The sequence below is a fragment of the Dipodomys spectabilis genome, unplaced genomic scaffold, assembly GCF_019054845.1.
Source record: "Dipodomys spectabilis isolate Male_0828 unplaced genomic scaffold, ASM1905484v1 ptg000173l, whole genome shotgun sequence".
Lineage (NCBI taxonomy): Eukaryota > Metazoa > Chordata > Mammalia > Rodentia > Heteromyidae > Dipodomys > Dipodomys spectabilis.
Window position 1 is genome coordinate 10,280,392 of NW_024870850.1, and position 16,338 is coordinate 10,296,729.

The 16,338-nt window shown below is 54.4% G+C and overlaps 2 protein-coding genes across 4 annotated transcripts; both read left to right on the forward strand.

Moving 5' to 3' along the window:
* Ubl5 (ubiquitin like 5) lies at positions 1-1,755 on the forward strand. 3 transcript variants are annotated; one of them, XM_042693830.1, is made up of 5 exons: positions 1-103; positions 400-466; positions 650-733; positions 1,111-1,148; positions 1,610-1,755. In XM_042693830.1, the coding sequence occupies exons 2-5, from the start codon at positions 411-413 to the stop codon at positions 1,651-1,653; spliced, it is 222 nt and encodes a 73-aa protein (XP_042549764.1). In that variant the 5' UTR covers positions 1-103; positions 400-410; the 3' UTR covers positions 1,654-1,755. The 3 variants fall into 3 exon arrangements, with proteins under 3 accessions (XP_042549764.1, XP_042549765.1, XP_042549766.1); XM_042693831.1 differs by having other exon boundaries at positions 1-96; XM_042693832.1 differs by having other exon boundaries at positions 38-79.
* A 4,117-nt stretch (positions 1,756-5,872) lies between these two features.
* Positions 5,873-16,338, forward strand: Pin1 (peptidylprolyl cis/trans isomerase, NIMA-interacting 1). Its single transcript, XM_042693829.1, has 4 exons — positions 5,873-5,978; positions 9,213-9,431; positions 14,954-15,064; positions 15,824-16,338. The coding sequence occupies exons 1-4, from the start codon at positions 5,921-5,923 to the stop codon at positions 15,931-15,933; spliced, it is 498 nt and encodes a 165-aa protein (XP_042549763.1). The 5' UTR covers positions 5,873-5,920; the 3' UTR covers positions 15,934-16,338.

Here is a 16,338-nt window from a genome sequence, read left to right on the forward strand (position 1 = left end):
TCCGCTTCCGGTCTCACCCGTATTTCCTTTGGTCGAGACCAAAGCGTTTCCAGTGAGGAGTGTGTGGCGTCGGAAGGAGGTTCGACGAGATTCGAGGTGAAAGGTCACTCGGAGGGGCCCGCAGTGCTGGGGGGGTGGGGAGGGGGCAGCGGCGGGGCCTGGGCCGCCGCGGGTTGGGGAGGCGGCGGCAGGGAAGCCGCGGGCCCCGGGGCCTGGCTGTCAGGCGACGAGGGGCGGGGACCGGTGGGTCCTGGACGTCGGATTTGGGGGCGGCAGGGCTTGGATTGTGGGGTTGAGGGAGGTGAGAAGCCCCCCCCCACACGGGATCTTCAGGACTGGGGGAGACCCGGGGCATCCCGGAAGTCTGACAATGGCGTCTTCTCTCGGCCCTGGGTACAGATCCCGCCAGGATGATCGAGGTTGTTTGCAACGACCGTCTGGGGAAGAAAGTCCGCGTTAAGTGCAAGTATCCGCCGGCTCCGGGGGTGCTGGGCCCGAGGCGGGGTCACATCGATGCTGGGGGGTGCTGCCGATGACCGGGAGGGCGGCCGCATAGGGTCCCGACCCGGGGGTAAGAGGTTGAGCCCGAGTTTGTCATTTTTCTCGTTCTACGTCTCCCTTCCGTTTGCCTTAACTTCTCTGCGCCCAGCACCGATGACACCATCGGGGACCTTAAGAAGTTAATCGCTGCCCAAACTGGCACCCGTTGGAACAAAATTGTCCTAAAAAAATGGTGAGTGAGGCCTAGGAATGTGGCTTAGTGGTGGAATGCTTACCTCGCATGCTTGAAGCTCTGGGTTCGATTCCTCCGTACACAAAACACAAAAAGCCGGCAGTGGCGCTGTGGCTCAAGTGGTAGAGTGCTGGCCTTGAGCACAGGCTCAGGGAGAGTCGCCCAGGGCCTGAGTTCAAGCCCCAGGACTGGCAAAAAAGAAAAAAAATGGTGTGATGGGAGAGTAGCGGGGCTGAATGTCACCAGGTTTGACGGTGGTGGATGGGGGATGGAGGAAGACAGTAATCAGCCCTTGGAGGGAGTGGGGAAGGACAACCTGCCCCCTCCAGTGCAAAAAGCCTCCCTTGGGCTCTCTCTGAATGGTCTCTGTCCCATAGGTACACGATTTTCAAGGACCATGTGTCTCTGGGGGATTGTATCCTTTCATGATTTCTTCAGAAAGAACTGAGCCCCATTCTCTTGGTTGTACACTGAAGCCTGTGGGAAATTAAAGTGTTCAATTAGAACTCAGCAACTGGGCTGGGAAGGTGGCTCCGTGGTAGAGCGCTTGCTTCATGTGCATGAGGCCCTGGGTTCAATTCCTCAGCATCACAGAAACAGAAAAGGCCAGAAGGTGGGGGCTGTGGCTCAAGTGGTAGAGTGCTAGTCTTGAGCTGAAGAGCTGAGGAACAGCGCCCAGGCCCAGAGTTCAGGGCCCACTACTGATCCCCCCCCTCCCAAAAAAAAAAATAAAACAAAAACAGAATTTGCCCACTCCAGAATTGTTTCACTTGCCCTGGAATGGATTCTCTGGCCACCTGATTTCCAACTGTGAATGGCTGAGGGGTGGGGGCTGGAGACCCCTCAGAGAAAGTTCCTTAATGCAGTTAATTCCAGATGAAATCCATGATGGAATGAACCTGGAACTTTATTACCAGTAGAGAAGTCCTCCTCCTGTCCTCTCCTCATCCTCCAACCTCACCTCTCCCATTGCTATGGATGTTTGTTTTTAAAAATTCTCATTAATAAAGACTTAGATGCTGCTCTGTTGTTGTGTTTGTTGAGGGTTGTGTCGGGAGGGGAGGCTGGCATCTGGTTGTTACTCTGCTGTCAGGATATAGCTTGCTCACTGGGAGCTCAGGTAGACTGGAGCAGCCAGGGAGGAATAGACAAGTCTATTCTGGCACAGTTGAGGGCTCTTGAGTTTTGCTTTGGGTCTCTGAAGAGCAACCGACTGTAGGGAATCCCAGTTGTGGTGAATACCTGTAATTCCCGCACTTGGGAGGCTGAAGCAAGAGGATCCTAAGTTGAGCCCAGCTTCCCACCCCCAAGTACCCTCCACCATCCACCACATCCTGAAGATTGAAGTCAGAGTCTCTACAGCTTTGCTAGGCAGGCGCTCCACCACTTGAGCCACCCTCCAGCCCTTTTGTCCATTGGTTATTTTCCAGGTAGAGTCTTGCTTTGTGCCCAGGATAGCTTGGACTGCAATTCTCCTACTGTTCTTCCATGCCTAGCCCTTAGTTGAGATTGGGTCATATGAAATTTGGTTACTTTGTTTTGCCTGGGTGAACTTTGATCCCAAGTAGCTAAGATTACAGAATTGAGCCACCATTTGTGGCTCCAGATGGAACTTTTAAGAGATGATAAGCTCCTGAAGTCTGTGCTTCAGGAATTGATAGATTACTTCAAGAATGGGTCTGAGCTGAGTGCCCGAGGCTCACACATGTAATCCTAGCTATTCAGGAGGCTGAGATTTGAGGATCACAGTTTGAAGCCAGCCTGGGCAGAAAAGACCCTGCCCTGTGAGAGACTTGTCACCAATAAACTACTCAAAAATGCTGGGAGTGGCGCTGTGGAATAAGTCGTAGAGTTCTAGCCTAAAGCACAAAGAGGGTCGGACAGCATCCAGGTTCTGAGTTCAAGCCCTAGGACTGGCAAAAAAAAAAAAAAGGAGGGGTCTGTTAACTTGTTTCTATCTCTTGTATGTTCCTTTCACTTTGTGAATAAATTCTCTGCTGTTACTTAGCTTTCTGTAAACTGTTACCTTTTTTTTTTGGTCTGTTGTGAGGCTTGAACTCAGGGCCTGGACGCTGTCCCTGAGCTGCTTTGTGCTCAAGGCTAGCAATCTACCACTTGAGCCACGGCACCACTTCCAGTTTTTGAGTGGTTAGTTGGAGATAGGAGTTTCACGAAGACCTTTCTGCCAGGCCTAGCTTCAAACCATGATCCTGAGATCTCAGCTTCCTGAGTATCTAGGATTACAGGCATGAGCCACAGAAACTGGACAAACTTACTCTTTACAAATTAACCCTACCCCTAGTATTCAGTTATAGCTACAGAAAACAGACCAAGACAGCCTTACTTTTCTAAGTTGGAACTGTGTTTCTCTTTTAATGTGTTGTGGGTATTTTTGGAGGGAGAGGTAGTAGTACCAGGACTTGAACTTGGCCTCAAACCCTTTCGCCGCCACTCCTCCCACCCCCCCACCCCCCCTTCAGTTGTGAGGCTTGAAATCTGGACCAGGGCGCTGTCCCTCAGCTCTTCAGCTCAAGGCTAGAACTCTACCACTTGAGCCACAGCGCCACTTGTGGTTTTCTGGTGGTTAATTGGAGATGAGTTTCACGGACTTTCTTGCCCAGGCTAGCTTTGAACTGGATCCTCAAATCTCAGTCCTAAGTAGCTAGAATTATAGGCGTGAGCCACCGGCCCCCGGCCTGTAACCCGGGCTGGTTTTAAACTCATAATCACACTGCCTCATCCTCTGAGTGCTGTGATTCCAGGTATGTAACCACCACACCAGACTTCACCACATTTTCACATCTGCTTCATTGGTATGCTGTAGAGGGTAGATTGAAAAACAAACAAAAGAAAAACATAAAACATTTGTAAACATCCACAATCTCTGGTGTTTCCAGAGACTTGAAGCCCAATGCCCTTCACTTCTTTCCCTGTAGATCTTGGCCTTGTGCCTGGATTGGAAGAGGAACCTAGATGCAGCCTCACTATGAAGCCTTTCTTAGCTTCATGCATCCATTCTCTCCTTAGGGACTTGTGATCCTCAGTACAAAAACATTGCCAAGTCTTGACCACTGCACCTCCACTCCCCCAAGTTCCAGCCTTCTGCCTCCTTTCTTGGGTACTGGATTATTTTAAAATTATTGTTATAGCTGTGATATCCAGAGGGATTCCAACTACCTGAATCAGGTAGAGTACATCTCCTTTCGTACTGTGTCTTCTGTTTCCTCAGTCCCAGACCTTCCCTCCCGTCTCCACTCTCCAGTTGTATAATTCACTTTCATCAGTGTCCAGTGAGCTCCACTGCTCACCTTTTTCCCTCCAGTCTATGCCTTCCCTCCTCAACCCTTCCAAAGATATACACTTGAATATACTATCCATAAGGTAAAGAAGACAGAATCAAAGCTGGGCACTGGTGGCTCACACCTTTAATCCTAGCTACTCAGGAGCTGAGATCTGAGGATTGTGGTTCAAAGCGAGCCCAGGCAGAAAAATCCATGAGACTCTCCAGAAAAATCACCAGAAAACAGGAAGTGGTGCTGTGGCTCAAGTAATAGAGCACTAGCCTTGAGCTTAAGAGCTGAGGGACAGCGCCCAGGCCCAGAGTTCAAGCCCCACGACCAACCAAAAAAAAAAAAAAGGTCTGTTTCCATATCGTGGAATTTGTTTCACTATGTGTATTATTTTATATAAATATGCAGAGGCACATAGGCATTGTGCCTTTGTGCTTCTCTCCTAAGAGTATCCTCAATTGGTATCATTGTGTGAATATCTAGAATCCTGTATAACTTATCCCAGTGAGTATATTTTAGATCTGTCCACATATCAGAGAGAAACATGCACATTTGTCTCTCTGAACCTGGCTTACTTCACTTAGCATGATTTGTTCTAGGGGAACTGGATTTGAATGCTTTTGGCCTGGAGCTAGTTGAAGGTGATCTGTCCTCCATCTTCCAGGCTGGCTTCCAACCTGAATTCTCAGATCTCAGCCTCCTGAGTGGCTAGAATTATAGGTGAGAGCCACAGACAGCTGGCTTAGGTTGGCTTGTCATTCACTTCTTCCTTTGTGTTTTTGTCAGACAACTGGGCTCTTGCCCGTTAGTAAACACACAGAAAGATGTTTTCAATTCATCACAAGAGTTTGGTAGAGCCCCAGGGTCTCACGCCTATAATCCTAGCTATTCAGGAGGCTGAAATTTGAGGATTGAGGTTGGAAGCCAGCCCGGGCAAGAAAATCCATGACGCCTCTCTTCAGTTAACCAGCAAAACTCTGAAAGTGGAGCTATGGCTCAAGTAGTAGAGCACTAACCTTGAACAAGAAAGCTCAGGGACAGAACCCAGGCCCAAGTTCAAGCACCAGGGCCAGCATCATAAATAATAAATAAATAAATCGACGTAAAATTAACCTCATTCTCCTCCCACCCAAGTCTCCAATTTTCTCATCTGAGTGGCAATGCCATCACCCACCAGTCATCCAGGACGGAGAAGGAAGCCAGGTGGAGAGGGACTCGGTTGAAGTTGTTTGCAAAAAGACAACGTGTTTGAGTCTGTAGCAGAAATGGTTATCCTTGCAAAAACAAAAGGAGCAGGGTTAGCCTTGGACAGCTGGAGGAAACGGGTGCGAAGGGGGAGAATGGCGCTGCCAAATTTAAGCTTTGCACTTAGCTACTGGTCACTAAGGCAACTGCGTTGCTAAGACAACAGGAAAGGCAGCTTCCTGCTACTGACTTCCAGACCTGGTCGCCGCTTCCGCGTGGGGACTTGCGGGCCTTGCAGAACGGCTCGGGAAGGCGGGACTTGCGGCCTCGGCAGCCAATCAGGACACTCGCCCGGATGGGCTCTGCGGCTAGGAGCGCCAAGGAGGGGTCGGGCTTCGCCGTTTGCCGAAGGGCGTTGAAAAGGCGGGCTCCCCTAATCTTCCCACCACTAGATTACTGAGAAAGAGGGATGGGGCGGGGCCCGCATGAGGCCGCCCGGGGGCGGGGCTCAGGTAAACCGTGGTAGATCCGCCCGTCGTTGCTTCTTGTCCAATAAGAAGCCAGAATACCAGACGGGACGGTTAGAGTGTCCAATGGCTGTTGTCAACCTGCCTTAGGGCTGGACTCAGCGAACCAATCAACAGCGGTGGTGGGCGGGCACAGATCGCAGGCGGTGCGGCGGAGGCGGAGCAGGCGCTGCGGCAGGAGGAAGATGGCGGATGAGGAGAAGCTGCCGCCCGGCTGGGAGAAGCGCATGAGCCGCAGCTCAGGTGCCGTAGGGGTCGGGGCTGGGGCGGGGCCGCGCGAGCCTGCGGAAGTTAGGGCTCGTGCTCGCCCCCTCGGGCACGGCGGGACAGCCACTGTTGTCCCTCGGGGCCTTTCTTCCTCGGCGTCGCCCCTAGGGTAACGGCCTGTGGGGCTACGAGTCCCGGGGAAACTGAGGCAGGGGGCGGGGCTGGGTGGGTGAGGGACTTGGGGGGCTCGCGTCGTCGTCCGGGGTGAAGGTCATGGTCTTGTCGCCGAATGCATCTCTGCATCCCGCTAGGTCCGGGGAAGGGCCCCCTTGGGAGGAAGTCACCCCAAGACCTTGCAAAGGGCGTGGCCCGGTGTCTCCCCCGCGGTCCGCACCTATCGCTCAAGGTGAAGATTCATCATAGTAGTATTGCTAGTAACTGTGCACGTTTATTTCTGCACCAGGCAGCGTGCCAGTCTAAGTTCTCTCTGAATTGGTACAACTCTCTGGGAAGGATGCAGTTAAAACAGTTCCTTTTCGTTGTTATTTTTATTTTTGTACCAGTCCTGGGCCTTGAACTTGAACCCTGGGCACGGTACCTTGGCTTTTTATTTTCCCCCCCCTCAAGGCTGACATTCTACCACTTGAGCCACAGCTCCACTTCCAGCTTTTTGCTGGTTAACTGGAGTCTCACGGACTTTTCTGCCTAGGCTGCTTCCAACTGCGATCCTCGTATTTCAGCCTCCTGAGCAGTTAGGATTACATGGGTGAGCCACTGGCACCCAGCTAACCATCCTATTTTTACAAATGAGGACATTTATGCCTGGACACTACTGGAACTCACTCGAGATCATGCACATCATGCATTTTAGGGGTCGGGGTCTGAATTTGAATCTAGTCACTACCTGCAGAACCCCCTTTCTGGTGGCATCTGTTAACACCCAGAGAAGCAGACCTCGCATCAGGGGTCACTGTTACCCTCCAGAGTCCATAGTAATCCCAGTCGCAGTAATCATTCTTATTGATTGAATATCAGGCTCTCCGGGAACACCTTGCATACTTCCATTGTCCACATTAACCCCATTATCTTTGATAGCTTTCTACTCTCACCTCCATCTTTCAGATGAAAGCTCATAGCTAAAGTTTTAAGAGTCATTTAGTAAGCTGGGTGCTGCTGACTAAAGACTACAATTCTAGGCTGATATTTGAGTATCAGACTATGCCCTCCAATTACAGAAAAAGTAAGAAGTGGCACTGTGGCTCAAGTGGTAGATAGAGTGTTAGCCTTGAGAAAAGCCCAGGAACAGCACTCAGGCTCTGAGTTCAAGCCCCAGGAGTAGCACACAATTTTTTTTGTGGGGGGGAGAGGGGGAAGCCAGTCCTGGGGCTTGAACCCTGAGCCTGGGCACTGTCCCTGAGCTCCTTTTGCTTAAGGATAACACTCTTACCACTTGAGCCACAGCTTCACTTTTGACGTTTTCTGTGATTAACTGGAGATTAGAGTCTCACAGGCTTTTCTGTCTGGGCTGGCTTTGAACCAAGACCCTCAAATCTCAGCCTCATGAGTAGCTAGGATTACAGGCATGAGCCACCAGCACATACACATACACATTTTTTTTTTAAAGAGCCAACTAGATTTTCCTGCAAAATCATACCCTTTTTCTCTAATCTGTTTCAGCCCTTTTCTGAGTGAACGTCCAGCATAAACCTGATGCTGTTTGCTGGGCATCGTAGTGCACGCCTGTAATCCCAGCACTCAGGAGGTAGAGGCAGGAGGATCATGAGATCTTAGGTCAGCTCCGCCCATCTCTAGACCCATTCTGGCCTTTTTTGTTGTTGTTGTTGGTCTGGTCGTGGGTCTTTTCTTTTTTATTTTATTTATTTATTTATTTTTTGCCGGTCTTGGACCTGAACTCTGGGCCTAGGCGCTGTCTCTCAGCTCTTCAGCTCAAGGCGAGCGCTCTACCACTTGAGCCACAGCACCACTTCTGGCTTTTTCAGTTTATGTGGTGCTGAGGAATCGAGCCCAGGGCCTCATGCATGCAAGGCAAGCATTCTACCACTGAGCCACCTTCCCAGCCCCTGGTCGTGGGTCTTGAACTCTGGGCCTGGTCGCTGTCTCCCTCAGCTCTTCAGCTCAGGGCGAGCGCTCTACCACTTGAGCCATAGCGCCACTTTCTGTTTTCTCATGGTTTATTGGAGATAAGCGTCTCACAGACTTTCCTGCCCGGGCTGGCTTTGAACTGTGATCCTCAAATCTCAGCCCCCTGAGTAGCTAGAACTACAGGCGTGAACCACCAGCGCTCAGCATTCTGGCCATTTTTGAGACTCTTGACAGCCTTCTTCATGGGTGACACCCAACTCCTCATAGTGCTAATATACGCAGGCCACCTCCCAGGCCTTAGACTGACCCCCCAAATCTGGCTTTTGTTTTGTTTTTTTTTTGGTTGGTTGTGGGGACTGAACTCTGGGCCTGGGCGCTGTCCCTCAGCCCTTCAGTTCAAAGTTAGTGCCCTACCACTTGAGCCATAGCACCACTTCCAGCTTTTTTCTGCTTATATCATGCTGAGGAATCAAACCCAGGGCCTCATGCATGTGAGGCAAACACTACCGCTGAGCCACCTTCCCAGCCCATCTTTTCTGTCTCTTTCCTTGCTGCTCCTCAGTGCCTGGGTCACGTCTGTGCTGTTTTCTAACCATGCATCCCAGAGCACCAGGGAGGACAGAGACCAGAGCTTGTGGGGTGAGTTGAGCTCCAATCAGCCTGTGGAGGTGCCTGGTGCAAGGGTCAGTGTGGAGGAAACATCACCTATCGCCGTATCACCAGAAGGTGCAGTTTCATAGCCTGTCCAGGGGGGAGAAAAGCTTCACTTTTTTCATAAGCATCTTATAGATGTGTGAACTTTGTTCTTCCAAGAGCCAACAGACAGGGTTCCCTTTATCTCCATTTCACACTTGAGAAAACTGAGGCCCAGGGAAGGTAGGATCACAGACTAAGGAGCTTAGCCAGATTTGAACCCAGGTGACCTGGTGGCTGAATGATCTGAGCCCCTCACTGCTCCCGGCTTCCTTTCCTCCATCAGTCTGGTCCCTTAGCCAAAGACAATGACCTTGTCCAGCTTTGCCTGCTGTGTTAGCTCTGAATCTTCCATGGTTGCTCATGCCTATGGAGCTTGTTGCCACTGGCGGACATCAAGTGGGTCCAGGGTGCTGTCCTCTGAGTACAGCCCTGGCTAAGTCCTGCCCCCTCTGCCCACCCTCTCCCCTGCAGGCCGGGTGTACTACTTCAACCACATCACCAACGCCAGCCAATGGGAGCGGCCCAGTGGCGGCAGCAGCAGTGGCGGCAGCAGCAAAAATGGCCAGGGGGAGCCGGCCAGGGTCCGCTGCTCACACCTACTGGTGAAGCACAGCCAGTCCAGGCGGCCCTCATCCTGGAGGCAGGAGAAGATCACCCGGACCAAGGAGGAGGCCCTGGAGTTGATCAACGGTGAGCAGGGCCCGGACAGTGGCCTGGGGGGCTGGGGATGTTCCTTCCCTGCAGCCCAGGTAGCCCCATAGAGCTCACAGCGTCCATCGCCCACAGCCTGCTCAGCCCAGTGTGGCACTGGCTCGTGGGCATGGTGCAGGTAGTTGCCTCTCTGGCCTTCTGTTTTGTTTTTGTTTCTGGTAGTACCAGGGGGTTGAACTCAGGACCTCATACCTGCTAGGCAATCACTCCACCACTTGAGCCATGTCCCCAGTCCTTTTTGCTTTTTTTCTGGTGGGTTCTTGAGCTTTTGCCCTGATGGCCTTGGATTGCCATCCTCTGACCTCAGCCTCTTGACTAGCTAGGATTACAGGCATGCACAGCCACACCTGGCTCTCTGTTCTTTTAGTCTGCTATTTGCATTGAACCAGGTAGGAGCAGAGGACCCAGACCAGGTAGGGTGAGCACAGCAGGGATTTTATTTTTATTTTATTTTATTTTTTGTCGGTCATGGGGCCTGAACTCTGGGCCTGGGCGCTGTCCCTCAGCTCTTCAGCTCAAGGCTAGTGCTGTGCCACAGCGCCACTTCCAGCTTTTTCAGCTTATGTGGTACTGAGTAATCGAACCCAGGCATGCAAGACAAGCACTCTACCACTGAGCCACCTTCCCAGCCCACATCAGATAGTGGCAGTGCCTTGGTCCCTGTGGGAACCTTCAGGACTTTTCTCTCTCCCAAGACTCGGTCTTCTCAGTTTTCTGTGACCTGGGCCTCACAGTACACCTGTCTTCAGAGCTATGGTCGGCATTCCGTGAGGTGGTGCGGGGCTCATGGGTGACATCAGCTGGTTGGCGCTGTGCAGACAGTGTTGTGGTCATGGAGGGCCATTGGCACTTACTGGTCCACTGAGGTGCACACAGAGCTCGCCAGCAGCGTTGATGGGTTCTTTCCACCTGGGGTCCAGTTTGCTGCTGCCAGGCCCTTGCTGGTGGACCTTGGGCTGTTTTAGTCCTTTTCCTGGGTTAGCAGTTAGTGGCCTTTTGGGGCCACAGCCTGGGCATGGAATGTTGGATGACACTGCTAGAGCCAGTGTTCCTGATGGTGTGGGACCTGGCCCAGAGTAGCTCTTCGTTCTCCGTGGTAGAGCTGCTATCCCACAGCTGGGCTCAACATTGGCCCCGGGGATACTGCGCCTGCGCACGCATGCGCACACGCATACATTCCCGATGCTATCTGTACTTTCACCTCCCCACCCAGGAGCACTGGGGAAAGGAACTGGGAGCTTGTGTGCAGCATTGCTCACCTCCTGAACTGAGAGGCCTGGCATCACCTCCCATCCAGGCTGAGGAAGGGGTACCTAAGATGTGTGTTCTGAAGGCAGCAGGATGTGGGAGGCCATGGAGGGCCCTGGGGATCCTGTCGCTTCAGGAAAGGTCTAGGGCAGGATGTGCTGGGCTGGGGAAGTGAGCTGTGAGGGCTAGGGAAGAAGAGGAAGGATTGTGAGGAGGACCAGCCTGGGCAGTTTTCAAGACTTGTCTCAGAAACCAAAGGGCTTGGGCTGGGAAGGTGGCTCAGTGGTAGAGCGCTTGCCTTGCATGCATAAGGCCCTGGGTTCGATTCCTCAGCACCACATAAGCAGAAAATAAAAAGCCGGAAGTGGCGCTATGGCTCAAGTGGTAGAGCGCTAGCCTTGAGCTGAAGAGCTGAGGGACAGCGCCCAGGACCGAACCCCCCCAAAAAAACAAACCAAAGTGCTCGGGATATAGCTCATTGGGAGCACACTTGCACAGCATGCCTGAGGCCCTGGTTCGTGTGTGTGTGCGTGCGCGTGCGTGCGTGCGTGTGTGTGCGTGTGTGTGTGTGTGTGTGTGTGTGTGTGTGTGTGTGCTGGAGCTTGAACTTAGGGCCTTGATGCTGTCCCTGAGATTTTTTCTTTTCTCAAGAATAGTGCTCTATCCCTTGAGCCACTGCACCACTTCCAGCCTTTTCTGAGTAGTTTATTAGAGGTTAGAGTCTCCCAGCCTTTCCTGTCTGGGCTGGTTTCAAATCATGATCCTGGACTGGTGTGGGTGGCTCACGCCTTTAATCCTAGTTACTCAGGGGGCTGAGATCTGAGGATTGCAGTTCAAAGCCAGCCTGGGCAGGAACCTCTGTGAGACTCTGTATCTCCAATTAACCACCAGAAAACTGGAATTAGTGCTGTGGCTCAGGTGGTAAAGCGCTAGCCTTGAGCTGAAAAGCTGAGGGACCAACACCTAGGCCCAGAGTTTAAGGCCCACGAGCGACTCCCATGCCCCCCCAAAACTCACGATCCTCAGATCTCAGCCTCCTGAGTAGCTAGGATTACAGGCATGAGCCACTGATCTACTACCAAAAATAATGGCTAGCCAGAGCTAGAACAGTGAGGTATACCATGTCCAGCAGAGGGCTCTGGGGAAGAGGCTCCATGTTGGGGGCCTGGTGGGAGGCAGAGAGAAGTGAGAGCAGATTTTGTGTTTAGGAAGCAGAATCAGGAGGCAGTGACGTTGAGGGGGCAGGACGTGGGACTGGGGGGGAAGGTGATGGAAGATCAGAAGCAGAGTGGGCCCCAACTGGCACAGGGCTGATTCGGTGGCTGCCATGATGCCTCCAGTGAGTGGCTTCCTCCTGAGAGCATCAGCAGCCGCTTGTGGGTACCCAGGAAGCTTCCAGAACAGGGGGCTCAGGGTTTGCCACACTTGGTCTGTGTGTGCAAGTGGGACACCCCGGCAGGGGTAGAGGGAGGCTTCTTGGCCCAGGAACTTCCTCTCTTAGCTTCAGTGTCCTGCCTGTGGCCTTCCTGGGGCAGGGTGATCCATTGTACAGAGAGAGAGAGAGAGCATTCACGTGGGCCAGCACTGGCCATCAGACTTGGCTCCTTGCTCCGGATCTCAGTCACCCTCCCTGACCAGGACCCATTTAGGTGATCTGGAGATGATCTGGAGAGGGTGCCCACCGCAGCTGGCAGGCAGGGCCTAGTGAGCATCCCTGCCATCCTCTTTGGCCCAGGAGGCAGGCTGCCTGCAGCAGAGCAGCACGGGACTGCAGAGGTGTCTCAGCACATGTTCCTCTGTAGCTGCTGAGCCGCAGCCAGAGGCCAGCGGGAACCTGAAGGCCTGCCAGGGTCATTGCCACTGTCCTTGTCTGACTGAGCAGGCCACGCCTTGGACAAGTCCTCCGTTCCCTGTTGCTCTGAGCCGCACTGTTCCTCACCCAGGCCCTTGATGGGGTCCCAGGGAGGCCCAGAATGGAGCATGCCCATGCCCTGAGGGAGCATCGGGCTCCTGCAGCGTGCTAGAGTGCTTTCAGCCTGCTAGCTTAGGCCAGACCTTGGCTTTGTTGGGACAGCAGATGAATCTCTCCCTTCTCTTCCTGGCCATCCCCTGCCTGGGCCCCTCTGAACTCGCAGCCTAGTGATTGGGTGAGTGAGGGCTGGCGCATGTCACTGCACCTTTTTAGGGTCCCAGCCAGCCTTTGGTTCATTCACTCTCCCTGAAGTAAGTAATTGGTCTGGGTTGCCCTTGTAGAACACCACACACCAGTGGTTTAGTTTAGAGGTCCAAGATCAGGCTTCAGCCAATTCAGTTTCTAATCAGGTCTCTGGGTTTGCACATCGCTGGCGCCCGTGTCTTCCCATGACCTTTCCTATCTTTACGGTGTTTCTTCTTCCTCTTCTTCATTTTTCTTCTTTTTGAGACAGTCTCGATCACTAGGTTGCCAGGCTGGCCTAAAATCCGAGATCTTCCTACCTCTGCCTTCCAAGGGCGGGGATCACAGGCATGCACCACCACCCCCAGCCGGTTTGCTGGTTCTGAAATGGGTATCGCCTGTGTATGTGCATGTGTGGAGAATCCTAGGCCCTCCTATCTTGGGGACCCTTGTAGCCCCAGCTGCTGGGAGAGGCAACAAGGTGACACTCATTGAGGATCGGGTCTGGGGCTGGCTCTGTGGGCGCTGGATGTCTATATCCATTCCTGCTTCTGAGAGGTAGGCAGATGCCCAGAGCAGTGGATGGCTACTGTGCTCCATGTAGAAAGGCGGGCACGGGAATTTGGGGCTCTGTGGGTGAACCCAAGGAATGGGAGGACAAGCAGGAGATGTGACCCTACCAGGATTTTACAAGGAGAAGCCTCTGCAGTGTGCAGGCCAACAGGAAGGGGGCTTGTGTGTGCCCTGGGCTTGTCCTGATAGCGCCAGCCAGCGCCTCCTGGTGGTGGCTGCATCTGCCGGGCAGCGTGGACACAGGCAGAGGCAGCTGCAGCCTTGGACTGTGGACCCTAGGAAAGAGAGCTGGTGGTGGGTGGTGGCGTTTGTCAGGATCTCAGCGCTGGGCACTGTGCTCCTGTCACCATGGTCTGTGGTGTGGCCAGTTCTGTGCTCTTGCAGAAGCAGGTCACACACCTAGGTGGCTACTGGATAGGCCGCCCGTCACACAGTGCCTACCACAGTGCCAGTCGGCTGGGTCATGGGGCATTGACCTCCCTCAGAAATCTGAGGCCCAGGAGCTCCTGGGGAGTTTGACTTGGCTGAGTCAAGCAGACATCAAGGTGGGGTGTTGGCCTCAGCACCAGTCATGTTCTGGGGTGGGGAGGGGGGTGCTGAGGGGTTCCCTTGGGTACCCAGTGGAATGTCGGTCCGCAGCAGGTAGGGTGACAGGTGTGTGGAAGGAAGCCTTGTGTGACTCAGACAGGAAAGAACACCATAAACCCAGGGGCGGTAGAGCACTTCTGTAATCCCAGCACTGCAAGGCAGCAGCAGCAGGATCAAGAGTTTGAAGCCAGGGACTGGGAAGGTGGCTCAGTGGTAGAGTGCTTGCCTTACATGCATGAGGCCCTGGGTTCCATTCCTCAGCACCACGGTAAGCAGAAAAACCCGGAAGTGTCACTGTGGCTCAAGTGGTAGAGCACTAGCCGAGAGCTGAAGAGCTGAGGGACAGCGCCCAGGCCCAGAGTTCAAGCCCCACGACCAACCGGAAAAAAAAAAAAATAGAGTTTGAAGCCAGCCTGGGTTCATGGTGAGACTCTGTGACCCCCACAACCCTCACTACACCATGAGCTGATGCCCCGTGGCTCAGCCAGGCAGGGTGGGCGGGTCCTCTGTGCCCCAAAGAGCAGCTGCCAGCTGATCAGCAAAGTGCTTCAGGCCCAGCTCCACTGCCCTGGGAGCCCAGGGGAAGATCGAGATGCCCACGAGTGCCCGGCAGCAGGCAGACAGGGTGGGCTGCCCCGTGTCTGTGTCACAGGCCCCCGTGCTTGCCCAGCCCAGGAACCCAGGAATGCGCATGCGCGGATCACACATGCACAGCCCTCCCGCACCCAGCGCCTCGTGCGAATGCCAGGCGCCTTCACTTCCCACCCAGGAGGGAGCCCCATGGGGGCCACACCTGTACGCCCCTGTCCACAATCTCACACGTGGGGAGTGGCCTCTCTGCCCTGTGACCGCGTGGAGGTAACTCCTCTCTCCCCTGGCCTGCCTCTGGAGTTCAAGCAGGGTACTCCTGTGACTTGGGCCCCTTCTGTCCCCACAGGCTACATCCAGAAGATCAAGTCCGGCGAGGAGGACTTTGAGTCTCTGGCCTCACAGTTCAGTGACTGCAGCTCAGCCAAGGCCAGAGGAGACCTTGGGGCCTTCAGCAGAGGTGGGCAGGGGCCCAGCAACACCCTCGGCCCAAGAGATGAGAGGAGCTGGGAGGGCTGGGGGGAGAGGGGGTTGGTTGGTGGCCCAGTGGCCTGGGTCCTTGCTGCACCTACCTCTGCAGCCCACTAGGTGGCAGCACAGCTCCCTTCAGGTTCTGACACTGCCCTGCTCCTCTGGGCTGAGGTAGGAGGAGACCCCAGGGCCTGTCCCCCAGATTGCTCCCCACCTCACAGGAGGGGAGGAGACCAAAGTGAGGTGGGCAGCACCCAGATTAGGCCGCCCATGTCTGGAAGCTCACTGCCTCCTTCTCCACCTCCACCTCCACCACCTCTGTGCTTCGTCCTCCTCGATCCTAGTGGTCTGTGGAGCTGCAGAGAGGAGCCTAAGATGAGCGGGGAGGGACGTGAGCAAGGGACTGCCGGGGACAGGTGACATACGAGCAGCTAGGATGAGTTCATCATGGAAATCGCTCTAAACGCACAGCAGTGGCGGCTGCTCTGCCCGCCATCCCTCATGCCGCCTCGGGCTTCCCAGGGCTGCTTTAATGGCCCTGCCACCCCCGGCTGGGCTGCAGCTCAGCTGTGACAGGGCCATAAGCTCCATGATAAATGCACGCAGGCCGGAGCCCCATCTGCCAGAGCAGCCCAACCTGAGTTGCTTCCCTGGATGCTTCCCCCTCCCCTCACTTCTCCTCCCCTCCCCTCCTCTCCCCTCCTCTGCCCTCCCTCCTCCTCCCTTCTCCTCCCCTTCCCATCTCCAGGTCAGATGCAGAAGCCATTTGAAGACGCCTCCTTCGCCCTGCGGACGGGGGAGATGAGCGGCCCAGTGTTCACGGACTCCGGCATCCATATCATCCTGCGCACAGAGTGAGGGCGGAGGGCCGCCAGCCTGCGGGACACCTTGTCCCGCCACAATATTTATTGTTTCCAAAATGGCTGGTCAAGGGGCGGGGTGGGCTGTTCAAGGGGGTTCTGGGCTTCCCGCTGCCTGTGTGTGTGTGTGTGCAGTTGGAGTTGTCCCTCCCACTCTCCCCCTGAAGGAATTGCCTTCAGAAGGGCAGTAGGGGGTGGGGAGACGGCCCCCCCCTCAGTCCCAGGGGAGAGGGCCTAGTCTACACCTCCCCCTCCCCACTCCCAGTCCCAGGGGCAGGCAGGAGGACCCGGACTTGATTCTCCTTCTGCCTAGCTCCTCTGTTCCGTTGCAGAAAGCAGATGCCGGGGGCCAGAGCCACGGGGCCCCCTCGCGTCCCCATTAAAGCCAGAACCACTGCTCCAA

Excerpts from the sequence above, each read along its gene's own strand:
- Pin1 (XM_042693829.1), top strand. The coding sequence starts at position 5,921 with ATGGCGGATGAGGAGAAGCTGCCGCCCGGCTGGGAGAAGCGCATGAGC. Across the intron at positions 9,432-14,953 it reads GGCCCTGGAGTTGATCAACG|GCTACATCCAGAAGATCAAG; the intron begins GTGAGCAGGGCC and ends CTGTCCCCACAG. Across the intron at positions 15,065-15,823 it reads CCTTGGGGCCTTCAGCAGAG|GTCAGATGCAGAAGCCATTT; the intron begins GTGGGCAGGGGC and ends TCCCATCTCCAG.
- Ubl5 (XM_042693830.1), top strand. The coding sequence starts at position 411 with ATGATCGAGGTTGTTTGCAACGACCGTCTGGGGAAGAAAGTCCGCGTT. Across the intron at positions 734-1,110 it reads AAAATTGTCCTAAAAAAATG|GTACACGATTTTCAAGGACC; the intron begins GTGAGTGAGGCC and ends TCTGTCCCATAG. Across the intron at positions 1,149-1,609 it reads CCATGTGTCTCTGGGGGATT|ATGAAATCCATGATGGAATG; the intron begins GTATCCTTTCAT and ends AGTTAATTCCAG.